We start from the raw sequence: 13046 nt of genomic DNA, 5'->3' as shown, positions 1-13046 counted from the left end.
CTGTATTAAGATAAGCAATACCTTTTCTCCCCATGGTACCTTACATTAGAATACATGTTTGTGGCTGAATTCTCCTCTGTGCAGCAGCTATGACCCTGTCTTCAGATTCTTTATTCTGGTGACGAAAGGCAGGACAATGAGTAGGATATTTCTGTTGCAGTTTCCAGAGAGGAACTCTGGCACGGATTTCTTCTACTCTTCTGGTCAGTCTGCGGATTTGGTGCCTTTGCTGCAGCACCAACAAAGGACGTGATTCGCCAGATCAATCTTCGGTTTGTGGAGTCCTGGGGTCTTGGATGAGTTGGATTGTGTCTCTGGAGGTTTACCTGGAGCTCAGCAAAGACTTGGATGGACTTGGCCTTTCTAAGACTATGTACTTCAATTGGGTCAGAGGTCTCCTGGTATTCTTGGTCTGCAGCTCTGGAAAGTCACAGCACTGCAGGAGATGGATCTGGTTGTAGTTCATCTCAGGGATGGCTGGAGTCCTCTTCGGAGCTCCTCTGTCTCATAGAAAACAGTCAGGAAAGCAGTGGTCGCTTCGCTGTGTTGGATAAGGTCTGCAGGTGTCTGTCTTATTCGGTTACTTCAGTTTCCAGTGGTCGACTTGCCTTTCACCTCAGGAACCTCACCTTTTATTCAGTTTCAGCAGACACTCCTCTGCAATCTCTCTCAACAGTTTAAAGAAAGGGGTGGTTGGCTGTCTAATCAGGACAGCCAGACCCCCAGTGGGGGCCGGTTCCATTCAGGCACTGAGGCAGAAAAGGGGCAGGGAGTGAAAAACCCCTTCCTCACTTGCCTGTCCAGACACACTGGAGCCTAGACAGGGGCACCCAAGGGTTCCTGCCAAAGGCAAAATGCACACACTCCCACACACAGACTTCCCGCTCCCAGAATGGTAGATGGGCTAACAAAGAACAACCACGCTAGAAATGGCGAAAAAAGGAAGGAGCCACCAAGTTAGAATATATGTGATCCTATTGTGCACAACCGAGACTGTGAACCATCTGCTGTAAAAAAGAACACAATAGTTGGTAGAACACGTCCACTGCCATCAGCCATAACTAGAAGCTTGTCTGTGACTAAAATGTCACAGGAGCAGAGACAAAGGGGATACTAGGTATTGCTTTGGCACTCCACATACGGTACTGTGTGCCAGTCTCTCATAGTTTAAAGTTTTAGGAGGGCTTTATCCAGAAGAACTGTAGTTACTCGAGGATAAAGAAAGAATATTCAAAAGTTAAACGCACATGTCTTAAAAGCAAATGTGCGAAAGCGTTATTGGGCACGGGGGTCGGGGCTGGTACTACATGACGAAACTGGGAGCTAGAGCGAAGAGAACAGGGGGTGGGGGAGAAAGGTAATCCAGGGTAAGACCGTAGAGAGATTTAACGACAAGGGATAGAAAGTTGAATTTGAGTTATGCTTGAAAAGGAAGCCAACCAAGATTGAGTAGAGCACAGGATATAGTCACGTATGGTCAAACCAAAGAGTACACTAATGGGGGAATTGAAAAAGATTTTAAGGGAGTAAGTCGAGAGGAGATTGAAATGTGATATTTAAATGATAGCACACAGTCAAAGTAGAGTCCCAGATTTCATGCAGTAGATAAAATGGCAAGCTGAGAAGGGGGGGAAATGAATAAATGAGGGTTAGGGGAGGGAATGGTCGCAGAAGTGAAAAAGCGTACTTCTGTTTTTGCAGTGTTAAGTGTGACTTAGTTTGAGGACATCCATGATTTGATGGCCGTTGCTCATGAGGATAGCAGAGTATGAATGTCAGATGAGAATGAAGCGAAAAAAGGAAAAGCTGGGTGTCATAAGCATATAAATTGTGGCATAGACCATAAGAAGAAATCACTTTAGCTAGAGAAGAAGTATATAGAGAAGAGTAAAGATAAATATTAAAGGTAAAACAGATAGAACAGAGTTTAAAAAAGTAAGAGTGAATAAGAATGACAGAGTGGAAAAAGGCTCCACTCATTCAGGATAGAAAGGAAAAAGTGCTGGGGGTCTCACTAGGAGAGGGGATGACGCATAAACATGATACATCTCCATAACATGAGCCCACAATGGCAGTCTGTTTTGGTCCCAACATTTGTTAGGCCAGTAATCAGTCCTTGGGGTTGGTGAATGATAGGTGGCAGCTCAATCAGAGGTGTGCCTCAATGAATCAGACTTTCACAGTACCTGCTGCTCTTCAGTAGTTCTGCTTTTTGAGTCAATGGCGTCACCAATGGCTCCACAGCAGTACTTCGTGAAAGAATAGCCTCTGTTGCCACTGGAGCAGCCACAGCAACCCCAAGGTTGTTATGGAAAGTTCTGTTTTTTCAAATCGGCTCCTATACTTAACATTGGAGTAACACACATCTTCAGGACCAGTTTACACCTCAGCCTATCAAAGCTGATCCATCTCAACCATGGATTACTATAAGAGAGATATCGAGAGAGAGAGATATCGAGAGAGAGAAAGAATAATCTCCCCTGCCTGTACTATGTTGACTTTATGTATCCTGTAACCAAGCTTTAAGTATTCGTATCTGCGGTGCCCAGTTACTTATGGGTTTGGTGCGCTTTACCAAATAAATAAACAAACTGTAAAACTTGGTACCATAAGGACATGGTTAATTCTTGCCATTTTGAAATACCCCAACTGTTGGGGCCATGATCCAATAAGCACAGACACTAACCACCCCCCACTTAAAAGGTGTACTTTGGCTGTTTGACAATGGCTACCCTGGTTGAGTGGAAGACACAAGGGGCGGGGGGGTGAAAGTAAGGCTTGTCTAGATTTAGTTGACTATTTTGGTTTGAGCACAGACCCATAGGAGAATCTCCCTACCAGACCCTAAGAGTGTTCTTAGTTTTTACATTGCCATGCCCAAGGAGTTAAGAGTTGATAAACTTCTTTAGATTTGTGCATCAACCTTTGCTATCAATTGACCTACTAGGATGTCCTTCCAGGCCTTTACGTTCATTCACAGGGTGTCAAGTGGCAACCTCTGCATTGGAGCAAAGGGGTGTGTTGGATATTTGTCCGGAGCTGGTGTAAGGACAGATTTCTCTTTAAGGCAACTTTCCGTCCATATTATAAGGACCCCCAAACGTACTATCTATACTGGGATGTTTTCTTGTTTTCTTTTTTTTTAACTTTGTACCTGTTAGTGTAACTTTTTAATAGTCCATCCAGCATCTTGCAGTACAGTGGGGATACTTTTATATCTTTCTAGTCTTTTACACTAGATATTTTGTAGTTACTTTGATACGTGCCTAAATAGCAGCTGGTGGCAGCAGATAAATTATGATTTTTTTCAGTATTTTTACTGTGCGTTTTTGCATTTACCGCATCTGGCTACTATACATGGCTAGTTCCCTAAAGGCTGTAAGCAAAACCAACAGTTAATGGCTGGAAGGTTTTGAATAAAACATAAAGGTGGGCACAACTCTGGCCGACCCTCCAGACCATCAATTTTCATCCCGCCAAGCCATTACAGATGGGGAAAGACAATATGCAAATAAGGCTTGGTCCCGCCCCCAAAAGGGTCAGTCCAGCCCAAACTGCTAGGGTCACATCCCTTCTGCACAAGACCACAAACCTCCCCAGAGATGTTTCACCCTTGTTGGGCGTAATCAGTGAGGGGTAGCTTCAGGGGTCCACAATGAGCCTACACAGTGAAGCACAGAATAATTCCACTTAAACAGAGTACAAAAATACTCTATTAAAGGTCCAGAACACACTAGAAAGAAAAAATTGGCAGGTAGTATTATCACGCAACACTCAGTTATCAAGCATATATACAGTCACCTTTGGTTTGTAGAAATGCATACAATAAGTTATTCATCACAAAGAAGGTATGTAGTGATGCAGAAAGGAAAACAAGTTCACAAGAATAATACACACCCTTGCTCACTTCTGAGCGTAATCCTAGAACACTCCACGTTTACCTTAATTGGGTTTGGCTAACCTCAGAGTTCCCCTGTTCACAATAACTAGGGTGGCCTCCTGAAATCTGTCCATCAGACTAGATTTTCGAAATCAATCTCAACAGTTGACTTGCAGCTTCCTGCATTTATTAGTCAAGCAATATTACTTGAAAGTTGTTCTTTTTCCAAAGCAGTTTGTTTTCTAAATTCTGATTTCTCTTTTTCTCCACTTTCATCCATATCTGTTGTTGCTTTCGAGCGTTGCGTGAGGAATCTGTGGGAAGCAGATTTTTTTTTGTTGTTACCTACAGTATTCCTCACACAGATTCCCTCGTTGAGCCACTTGCCATTTCCACAAGTAGGTCACTCACAGCATTTTGCAACTGTTGTCATTCCTCCGTGCCTATCTGAGGGGGGGAAATTAAGTGGATTTGGACTCATGAGGGTCAGGCAGCGCCACTTAAGTATAGTTCATGTAACTTTTGCCACAAATGGCACTGTGATGGTGTTAATTCAGCACCTCTTCTGAAAAAAACATGATGCTTTGCTTCCCTCTGCCTATTTCAAGAGATGGAATCTGGGAGGAATGCCATGTCAATGAGAGAACATTACTCTGCACTCCTTTTTTTTTTCCTCATCCACCATTGTCCATCCCCCCCCGCCCTTCGCAGATGTCTGTGATGAAGGAATTACAAGGACACTTGATGCCTACTGGGGGCACAGTATGTCTTCTATCCGCACTCTAATTTCAACTATTTCCCATGGTCATCCCCTGTAATCAGTCATTTTATGACCACTTAGTGGCAATAACCACTATGGATTAGTTCTTCTTTCAATGTATAGCCTGGGCTGGATAGTTCTCCTCTAACTACTGCTAATACGGACCATAATGCTTAGTACATACTCTCCATTGGAGAGATTGCACTGTTACGATGACTATAATTTGGCAAACTGCATTGCTTTCCAGGGTTCACATTATGAATGAGTTAATTGTTTTTATTAGTATATGTTCACCAATTTTGTACTCTGCAACATTGCGTACAAGAACACTCCAAGTTAAATTCTGAGCAATGCAGTTTCTGATCCGGAAATAAGAGTGCATGCCAGTAATGTGCTGAAATTACTGCACAGGAGCTGCAAACAAGTATGGGTTTTGGCAGATGTATGCTACATCTTTGATATTGCTATCCAGAATGTACTAGAGGTCCTGCAGCGTGCATTGCTCAAACTTTGTTAAAGGTAGGTTTCCTCTGAGCTAATATGTATATTTGGCGACAAAATTGTACAGCTGGTATTAGGAGCTAGGGGAACTCATTAAGCGCTTTAGTACGCATGGCAACTCTCCACACCACATTCATTGTTAAGGGTGGCAAGAAGGAGCTGTGACAAGCTGGCATGTCTCAATTGATGCAGGAGTGTAAATATCTGTTTTTATAGAAGTTGATTAATCACGGGGCTATGGTTTTTGAGGTTCATTGTAGAGGCACTGTTGCAAAATAGGTCTGTTTTCATGCTTTTTGTAACTTATGGATGTAGTGCTAATGGGGTAGTAGTCCTAATTTCACAAAACCTTTTCAGGCTTTGGATTGTATCTGTGTGAATATCTTTAACCTGACCCAATTTGTCTTTGATTACTTAAGTGCTAACAAATTTATTTTTGTGTGCACCCTTTCAGGTTAATTCAGTGTCAAAACTGTGAAGGAAAACTGTATTTTGTAACTGAAATACCAGAATTATCCATGGACGATCCAAATGAGGTGAAAGATGCCCCAGTCCTTCGTGAAGCTTCCCCATCAGAATCCTTTTCAACAGACTGCGGCCCAGGACTTAAATCTGTTCTCTCTACAGGGCGAAACCAGAGTAACAGCTGTGAAATGTCTGAGAAGCCAATGGTTACCTTCAAGGAGAACATTAAACCAAGGGAGGTGAACAAAGATCCAGGGCGTAGCTTTCCCTCACGAGACCTTTGCAAAAATGGAAGGGACTTTGGTAAAGGCTTGAGTGCAGTCACGAACAAGAATGATGTCAAAAAGGACAACAAGCGGAAGAACGATCTTAGAAGAAATGGCCTGGACAAGGTCCCAGATGTGGCAAAGCAAAGCATAGCTGTACAGGTAAATCATAGAGCATCATCTATACTAACATTACTTATTTGAGATCTTATGCTTTAACTATACTTTTTGGCTTCTGCTTCGCACACCGAGGAAACTGTTGGACATCTACTAACACACACTGGAGCATCATTGTTTCCTTCTAAAGAAGCCATTATAATTCACATCATTTGCCCAATGTGTACATTGGAGCCCATGCCCCCCCCCCACACACACACACACACACACACACACTAGGGCATTCCCTAGAGCCCTCCCTCACTGTTCATATCCTAGGGGAGGATTTGGTTGTTCTCATTCCCTCTGCCACCCATTTCATACCCCTCCTCTGTTTCTGATGAACGTCTTGCCCAAGAGGAGCTGTTGCTGCTCACTCTTTACTCCTATTCTGAAAGTTTTTCTTTGCCATAGGGCAGTGGTCACTGAAGCCTAATTATGGCTCAAACGTTCCTGTGAGTGCCCCCTCATGGATTAGATGAGAATCCTAGAACTCATAATTACGCATAGTTAATTATCCTGGGTGACTGAAGAAGTTGACTGTAAACATCTCTGATATCATGCAGATTCATGACTTACATCTTCTTTTATCAAACGTACCATACTCATACTGGCGGTCACTGCTTGTACCCTGTGCTTTATCGAGGGTTATGGCTAGGTGAACTTGAAATAACCCGTGTGACCTGGTCAGATCATTCCATAGTAATTTTTTAATTTCCCATTACTCACCTCTCTCGGTCACAAACCATATCTACTAGCGGACAACTGCTTCGCCAAAAGAAAGATCTTGATCTCCTCTCTAGCACAGATTTACTTCAGGACTTATTCTATGTGCAATCTACCGCCAAGTGCACCAAACTTTATACTAATCTTATGTCACAGCTACAATCTTACTGTAACAATATTGCTCCCCTTAAAAATATCCCACAACTTCAAAGGAATAATAATCAGTGATATAGTGATAATTTGAAAGGTTTAAAGCAATATTATAGAAAAAAGGAAAAATGATGGCATAAGACTAGACACAGCTGATCGCCTGATGTCTTGGGGGTACATAAAAGAGAGATTACACTTGCAAAATCCTCTTCGTTGCAAAAACAAATCAATCCTGCAGAGAACAGAACCAAACCACTGTTTCTGGCTATACACAATTTCACCAATCCAGAATGTGTTAAAGTTCATCCGAATATAATCTTTTTTTTTTTGGGACAAAATCAAAGTGATTAGGGCTGGTATTGGTGCTCGGTCTATTGATCTTGTTCTTACATCAGAAAAAAATGTTCAACTGAATATGGTAACGCCATGTCCTAAATTAATGTTCTCTCCTGTTGGAATAAAGGAGATTGTTCATTTACTGGGTAAACTGAAGTACACTAATTTTGGATATGACCCGATTTCAGCATATTTGGCCAAGCAGCATGGCAATGCACTCAATGGCACAAAGTTGTGTCCCTTTAGATAAAAGTCCTCTCACACCGCTGCTAATGAAAAAACGACATTGGATTGCAAATCTCTTTCAAATTACCATCCAATAACTGACCTTTTGTGGCCTGCAAAAATCTTAGAAAAGATTGTGAGCGTTCAATTGCAGAGTTATGTGGAAGAACATAACATTCTGGATCCTTTTCAGTCATGATTCAGACCAGGTCATGGCACTGAAACAGCCCTTATGGCAGTCTGGGATGATCTAATGGGGGCCGCTGACGAAGGCAACATAAGCATGCTGGTCATGCTGCACCTGTCGGCGGCCTTTAACGGTCGATTTTGAGATTCTTATTTCCAGGCTGTCATTGGTGGCTCAGGTTTCAGACACAACTCTAAAATGGGTTGTGTTCTTTTTAACTAATCGTACTTGGCAGGTTAAAGTTGGGATCTATCTCTCTGACTCTTTACCTGTGGAGTACGGGGTTCCTCAGGTATCCTAGTTATCCCCACTGTTTAACATTTATATGCGTCCACTGATGAAATTTTAGTTTGTCCTATCACTCATATGCAGAAGACGCCCAAAGCGATGTACGACTCAAACAACCGTTGGAGGCAACAGAGTTTTATCCTGTGCAAATAAAATTAAAAGCTGGAGGTTGGAAAAAAAACTCCAGTTAAATCCATCAGACAGAGATCATTGTACTTGGTTGTAAGAAAAGGGTAATGAGTGCTTTACAATGCATTATGTGTCCTTCCCAATTCGGGGTCCCCACTAAACTTTCGGATGCAGAAAGAATTCTTGGGTGTATCTGGCAGTCTAGTATGGACTGTCTCCATTTCAGCCAGGCGGTGAAATCTGTATACTGCCAATTCACTTATAAAGCCTGTTTTATCTCTTATTGCTGAAAAGAACCGCCCAACTATGGTGGGTAACTGACTAATTCAAAATTAGATTATTGTAACGCCCTTCTTATGGGTGTTCAAACATTTCAAATTAAGAGACTGCAGGAGTCTCAGAATTCTGCTATCTGGCTGATTTTCTCATTGCCAGGAAAGGCAACTGTTTTGCAGTATCTGAATATCTAGTGCATCAAAGAATTGTGTTCAAGGTCTTATTTTTGCTTTTTAAGTGTATTCATGGTCTTGCCACGGCATACGTGACTTCAGAAATTCAAATGTATTGCCTACATAGACTACTTCGATCCACGGACCACTGCCTTAGTAAGCTTTTACACTCATTCAATTCAGAATAATGAAACCGCACCAATACTTAGTACTTTCCAAGTGACTACTTAAATAGTAGTGGCTTGCGCCACCAATTGTTAGAGTAGGATGACCGCAATGACAGGTCCACTGTTTAGCTAGTAGTGGCTTGCACTGAAGGAGCATCCAGCTATTTAAAGGTATGTATAGACCCTAAGACTGTTTTAGATCTGTATGAAGCTGATCTGGGAAAGCACTGTAAGAAAGACACAATGTATTTCAAGGTAGGTAAACCCTATTGGTAAGTGTTAGGGGAGTTTTCCTAAAGTCCTACTTGTAGGTAAGACTTTAGTAAGCTATCCCAGTGGTTTGTAGATCCCCCCAACTCTTAGTATCAGTATGTACTCAGTCTAAGGGAGGATAGCTCAGGGGCAACGTGCTCGCCTTGGAAGCAAGACGACATGGAGCAACACAGGTTCAGTCCCCGGGTCCGTGCTTAGAAACCTCTGGGTATTCAGTGCATTATAAATAACCAATTAGTACTCAGACCTCGGTAGAGTAGTCAGTCTTCTCCTAAGAGGAAGATGTGAGCTGTAGGTAAGCACACTTAACCCAGTTAGAAACATCCATAAATGGCATGGCCCAGCTTTTAGCGAATCTCTCTCAGCCCATGGCCAGAGCATGTGTTTCCTTTTAGGAACAGGATGCGCACCTTGGGTCTTGCCGTCTACAGCTGGAGTCGCCGCATTTTTATTGAATTACCCAACCCTTGCACGTTACAGCTCATGAACTGTAATGGCTCAGCTCCCATTGGGCCTGTTTGTAATATAGGTCCTAATCCCAATTGTGGTAGATATTAGTGGATTAGCTATCCAGTAACGTTGCATGCAATCAATAGAAACACACGTCAAGCACATTTTGCATAACATCCCATACTGAACATTTCAACAACATTTGCAACTTTGCATGAGGGGCCGTCTACAGCCCAACATCGGCACAGTTTAGCATTACGTCTTTGAACACAGGTTACAGGTGCATGCTTTTCAGGTGTACAGAACCAAGGTGGTAAGTAGGAACAGTTGCTGCAGGGGAGGTGAACCACCACCACCACACAGGCACCCACCGCCCTCGATCAGTGTCACGATTGGGATATGTTGCCAAGGGTTTTCAAAGAGCAAGAGCATACTGACTGGGGTCACCCAGGAAAGTGTTTGTCCGTAAATCTCATGGGCTTCTCGCGCATGGTGAATAAGTACCCCCGGTTGCTACGTGTTATTCTCAGTTTTACCGGGTAGAGCATGTCGTACTTCACATTGAGGTCATGGAGTCTCTTCTTTGCGGCCATGAAGGATTTGTGTTCTTGTTGCACCGATACCGAAAAATCGGGCTATAGGTGGATCCTATTTCAGCTCAGCAATAATTCGCCCTTAGCTCTTGTGGCTCACAGCATTGTGTCTGTCTTGATGATAATTTAGTTTGCAGGCTATTATCGGACAGTGAAGTGTGCGATGGGCCCTTTCTATCGCAAATTGTGGTGACAGTTTAGAGGCATCTAGTGATGACATTAGAGTACATTCCACATATTCTTCCATTGGTCCTGCTACGTTGTATTCTGGCGCGCCTATTATTCGCAGGTTATTTCGTCTCAATCTGGATTCAAGGTAGTTGTTGTTCATTCCTACGGATACCACTTGTTACGAGAGCGAGGCGACTTCTGCTCTTAGAGCCGTGACCTCATCCTCAGCTCACTCTAGTCTCCACTTCTGTGATACGAGCATCGGTTTTCTCCATACAGGATTTTGAGCTGATTGTGCCGTTCATGTCGTCTAGTTCGGTGTGCACGGAGGTGAAACTCTCTCGTATTCCATCATGCGGGATAGTTCACTGGGCTAATGTTGCTCCGATGCACACCACCCGTCGCACCATCAGCCCCCTCCACAGCTTTGGGTGCAGACTTGGCGAACATGTTGATTGAACTGGTTTTTCCCAGCTCCTATAGTCGTGTTCTTGCTGGTCTGTGGTGGAAGCATGGTGAAGTAGGGAAGAGGAGGGGTTTGTGGTGCTACTGCTGTGATATTTAGTCTAGTATCCTGTGGGCTTTGCATGGCTCCTACTGCGCATGGTTGCAGTGCACCAATATGAGGTTTGGTATCCGCCTCGGGTCTGCTAGTTAAGTTATATGTCACACGCAGAAGGAGAGGGTGCATGTATTTACTTGGAGTCTGTCCCGCTGATGCCAGTCAGTCTACCGTGCTATCGAGTGGTTGGTAGGTGGAGGCAGTGCAGCGTAGCCTGCATCAGGGGACGAGGATTGGTTGTGTATTTTACCGCGTGGGGTCCACACAATTCACCAGTTTGGTCTAAGGTGATGTTGTGTAGGCAGTTACTATATTGGGGCATCCAGAGCCAGAGCAGCGGCAAGTCCCCTCTGCTGCAGCTCTTTAAAGTTGGTCTTGAGGGGCAGCAGTGCAGAGGCCCACACTCAGGTAGCATGTGATGAGTAGTCGCGGGGTCAGTTGCAGCCCATGGGCGAGGGGCTGTGGGTGCGAGCTGGATCTGATCAGCCAGTCCGCCCTAGAGTGGAGGCGGTCGAGGAGCAGTGCATGGAGCAGCCAAAGTCAGTCCCAAGGTTTCTGGATCACCCCCGCCCATGGGTCGGCACTTCTCACACCACAGCCCCTCACATGCAATGTGACCTCAGGCGGTGTGCCTCAGCCAGCCGCGCTTTACAGCAGATTGCTCCACTCACTGTCTCTGCTAACGTCAGCCGGGACAGTCTGCGTCACTGGTCTTCTCGGCGGCGATCGCGTAGTGTACAGGAGGCCTCATCAGCGTCCGGGGGGGGGGGGGGTGAAAGCAATCTGGAGGCAGCTCCTATGTGGTGGTTGCTGGAGAACAATGCCTCCCGGCACCGGCGTCACCCGCCGCAGTCACTTGATGTCTAGTTGCCTTCTGGTGGTTACTGTGAGGCGTCTTTCAATCCGGCGGTTATGTACTGCAGGGAAAAGGCGGGACACGTGGACCAATCACCTCGTGTCTGCGAGCCCAAGGGGTGTCAAGTGTCCCAGAAGTGCCTCGGAAGGATCGGCGAGGGACGGACGCAGCTATTCTGTTGCATGGGTGTTCCTTGAGATAGGCAGCACTTTTTTTTTTTTCTTCATAGATCGCACCCAAATGACAGCCTATTGGCTTCATAGTGATGGCGCCCTGTGGAGCTCTTCATTCATGTGGCCATCTTAGTCAAGCGCATCCGCGTCTCTCCAGTCCCGCACTTTGATGGGGGTCTGGTTGAGTTGGATTGGGTCTCTGGAGTGCCTTTCAGGGCTTAGCAAAGACTCGGACGGATTTGGCTTTTCTACGACGAGGCACTCAAAATGGGCAGCATGTCTCCCCGTATTTGGTTCCGCAGCTCTGGAAACTCACAGGACCTCTGGAGATGACTAGGATCAAAGTTTGTCTTGGGACTGGTTGTTTCCACCAGTCAAAGGGAAGGAGTCGTCCTCTTAGGAGTTCCTGTGTTGCACAGAAAACGGGGTCAGGACAGCAGTTGTCACTTAACGATGTTGCAAAGGGTCTGCAGGCGTCTCTGGTCGTCGTTTTCTTTGGTTACTTCAGCTTCCAGTGGTCGACTTGCTTTTCACTCCAGGAGCCTCACCTTTTTATACTGTTCCAGCACTCTTGTCTGCAGTCTTCCTCAGCAGTTTACAGAAAGGGGCATTTGGCTGTTCAATCAGGACAGCCAGACCCTCAGTGGGTGCTGGTCCCATTCAGGCACTCTGGCAGACAAAGGATAGGTGAGTGGAAAACCTCCCTGCACTCCCCTTACCGCCTGCCCAGACACTCAGGAGCCTAGGTGGGGACAACCAATGGTTCCTGCCAAAGGCAAAACATACACATTACTCCCCTTCCCAGAATGGTAGAATTGCTAACAAAGAACCATGCTAGTAATGGCGAAAAAAGAAGGGTGGTCACAAGTCAGTACTTCGGTGACCCTATTGTGCCGTACCAAACCAGCACCCGTTACTTGTGGCGTTCCACAGGGATCCTGCGTCTCGCCCACATTATGCAATGTGTTTACCAAACCCCTATTCGACATTCTGGATCATTTGGGTGTCATCTACATGAACTACGCATATGACACTCAAATACTCATCCCACTAACCGGCCACTACTCCACTGACAACAAAGTCTTTAACAACATTTATTCTATCATTCAAGAATGGATGGCCAAACTGGGACTTTGCCTCAATGACAAGACAGAGCGTCTTCTAGGTTCCCAATCCAGACTCAACAATCTTGACAAACTTTACCAAACATTCACCATTGATGGCAACAACATTTCTGTATCTAACCACGTCAAAACTTTAGGGATATATCTTGACTCCTCCCT

The 13046-nt window shown here is 44.8% G+C and overlaps 1 protein-coding gene across 6 annotated transcripts in view; it reads left to right on the top strand.

Annotated features, from left to right (window-relative positions):
* SMG7 (SMG7 nonsense mediated mRNA decay factor) overlaps positions 1-13046 on the top strand; it is a 1316737-nt gene that overhangs the window by 790666 nt on the left and 513025 nt on the right. For all 6 annotated transcript variants that reach the window (XM_069641403.1, XM_069641402.1, XM_069641401.1 and 3 more), the window contains exon 14: positions 5596-6034. In XM_069641403.1, coding sequence (XP_069497504.1) covers positions 5596-6034 — 439 coding nt within the window. The remainder of the gene's footprint in view (positions 1-5595; positions 6035-13046) is intronic.

Source organism: Ambystoma mexicanum, chromosome 1q, assembly GCF_040938575.1.
Source record: "Ambystoma mexicanum isolate Mex_15411 chromosome 1q, UKY_AmexF1_1, whole genome shotgun sequence".
NCBI lineage: Eukaryota > Metazoa > Chordata > Amphibia > Caudata > Ambystomatidae > Ambystoma > Ambystoma mexicanum.
Note: the sequence above shows the minus strand (reverse complement) of the source record. Positions and strands in the feature narration are given on the sequence as shown.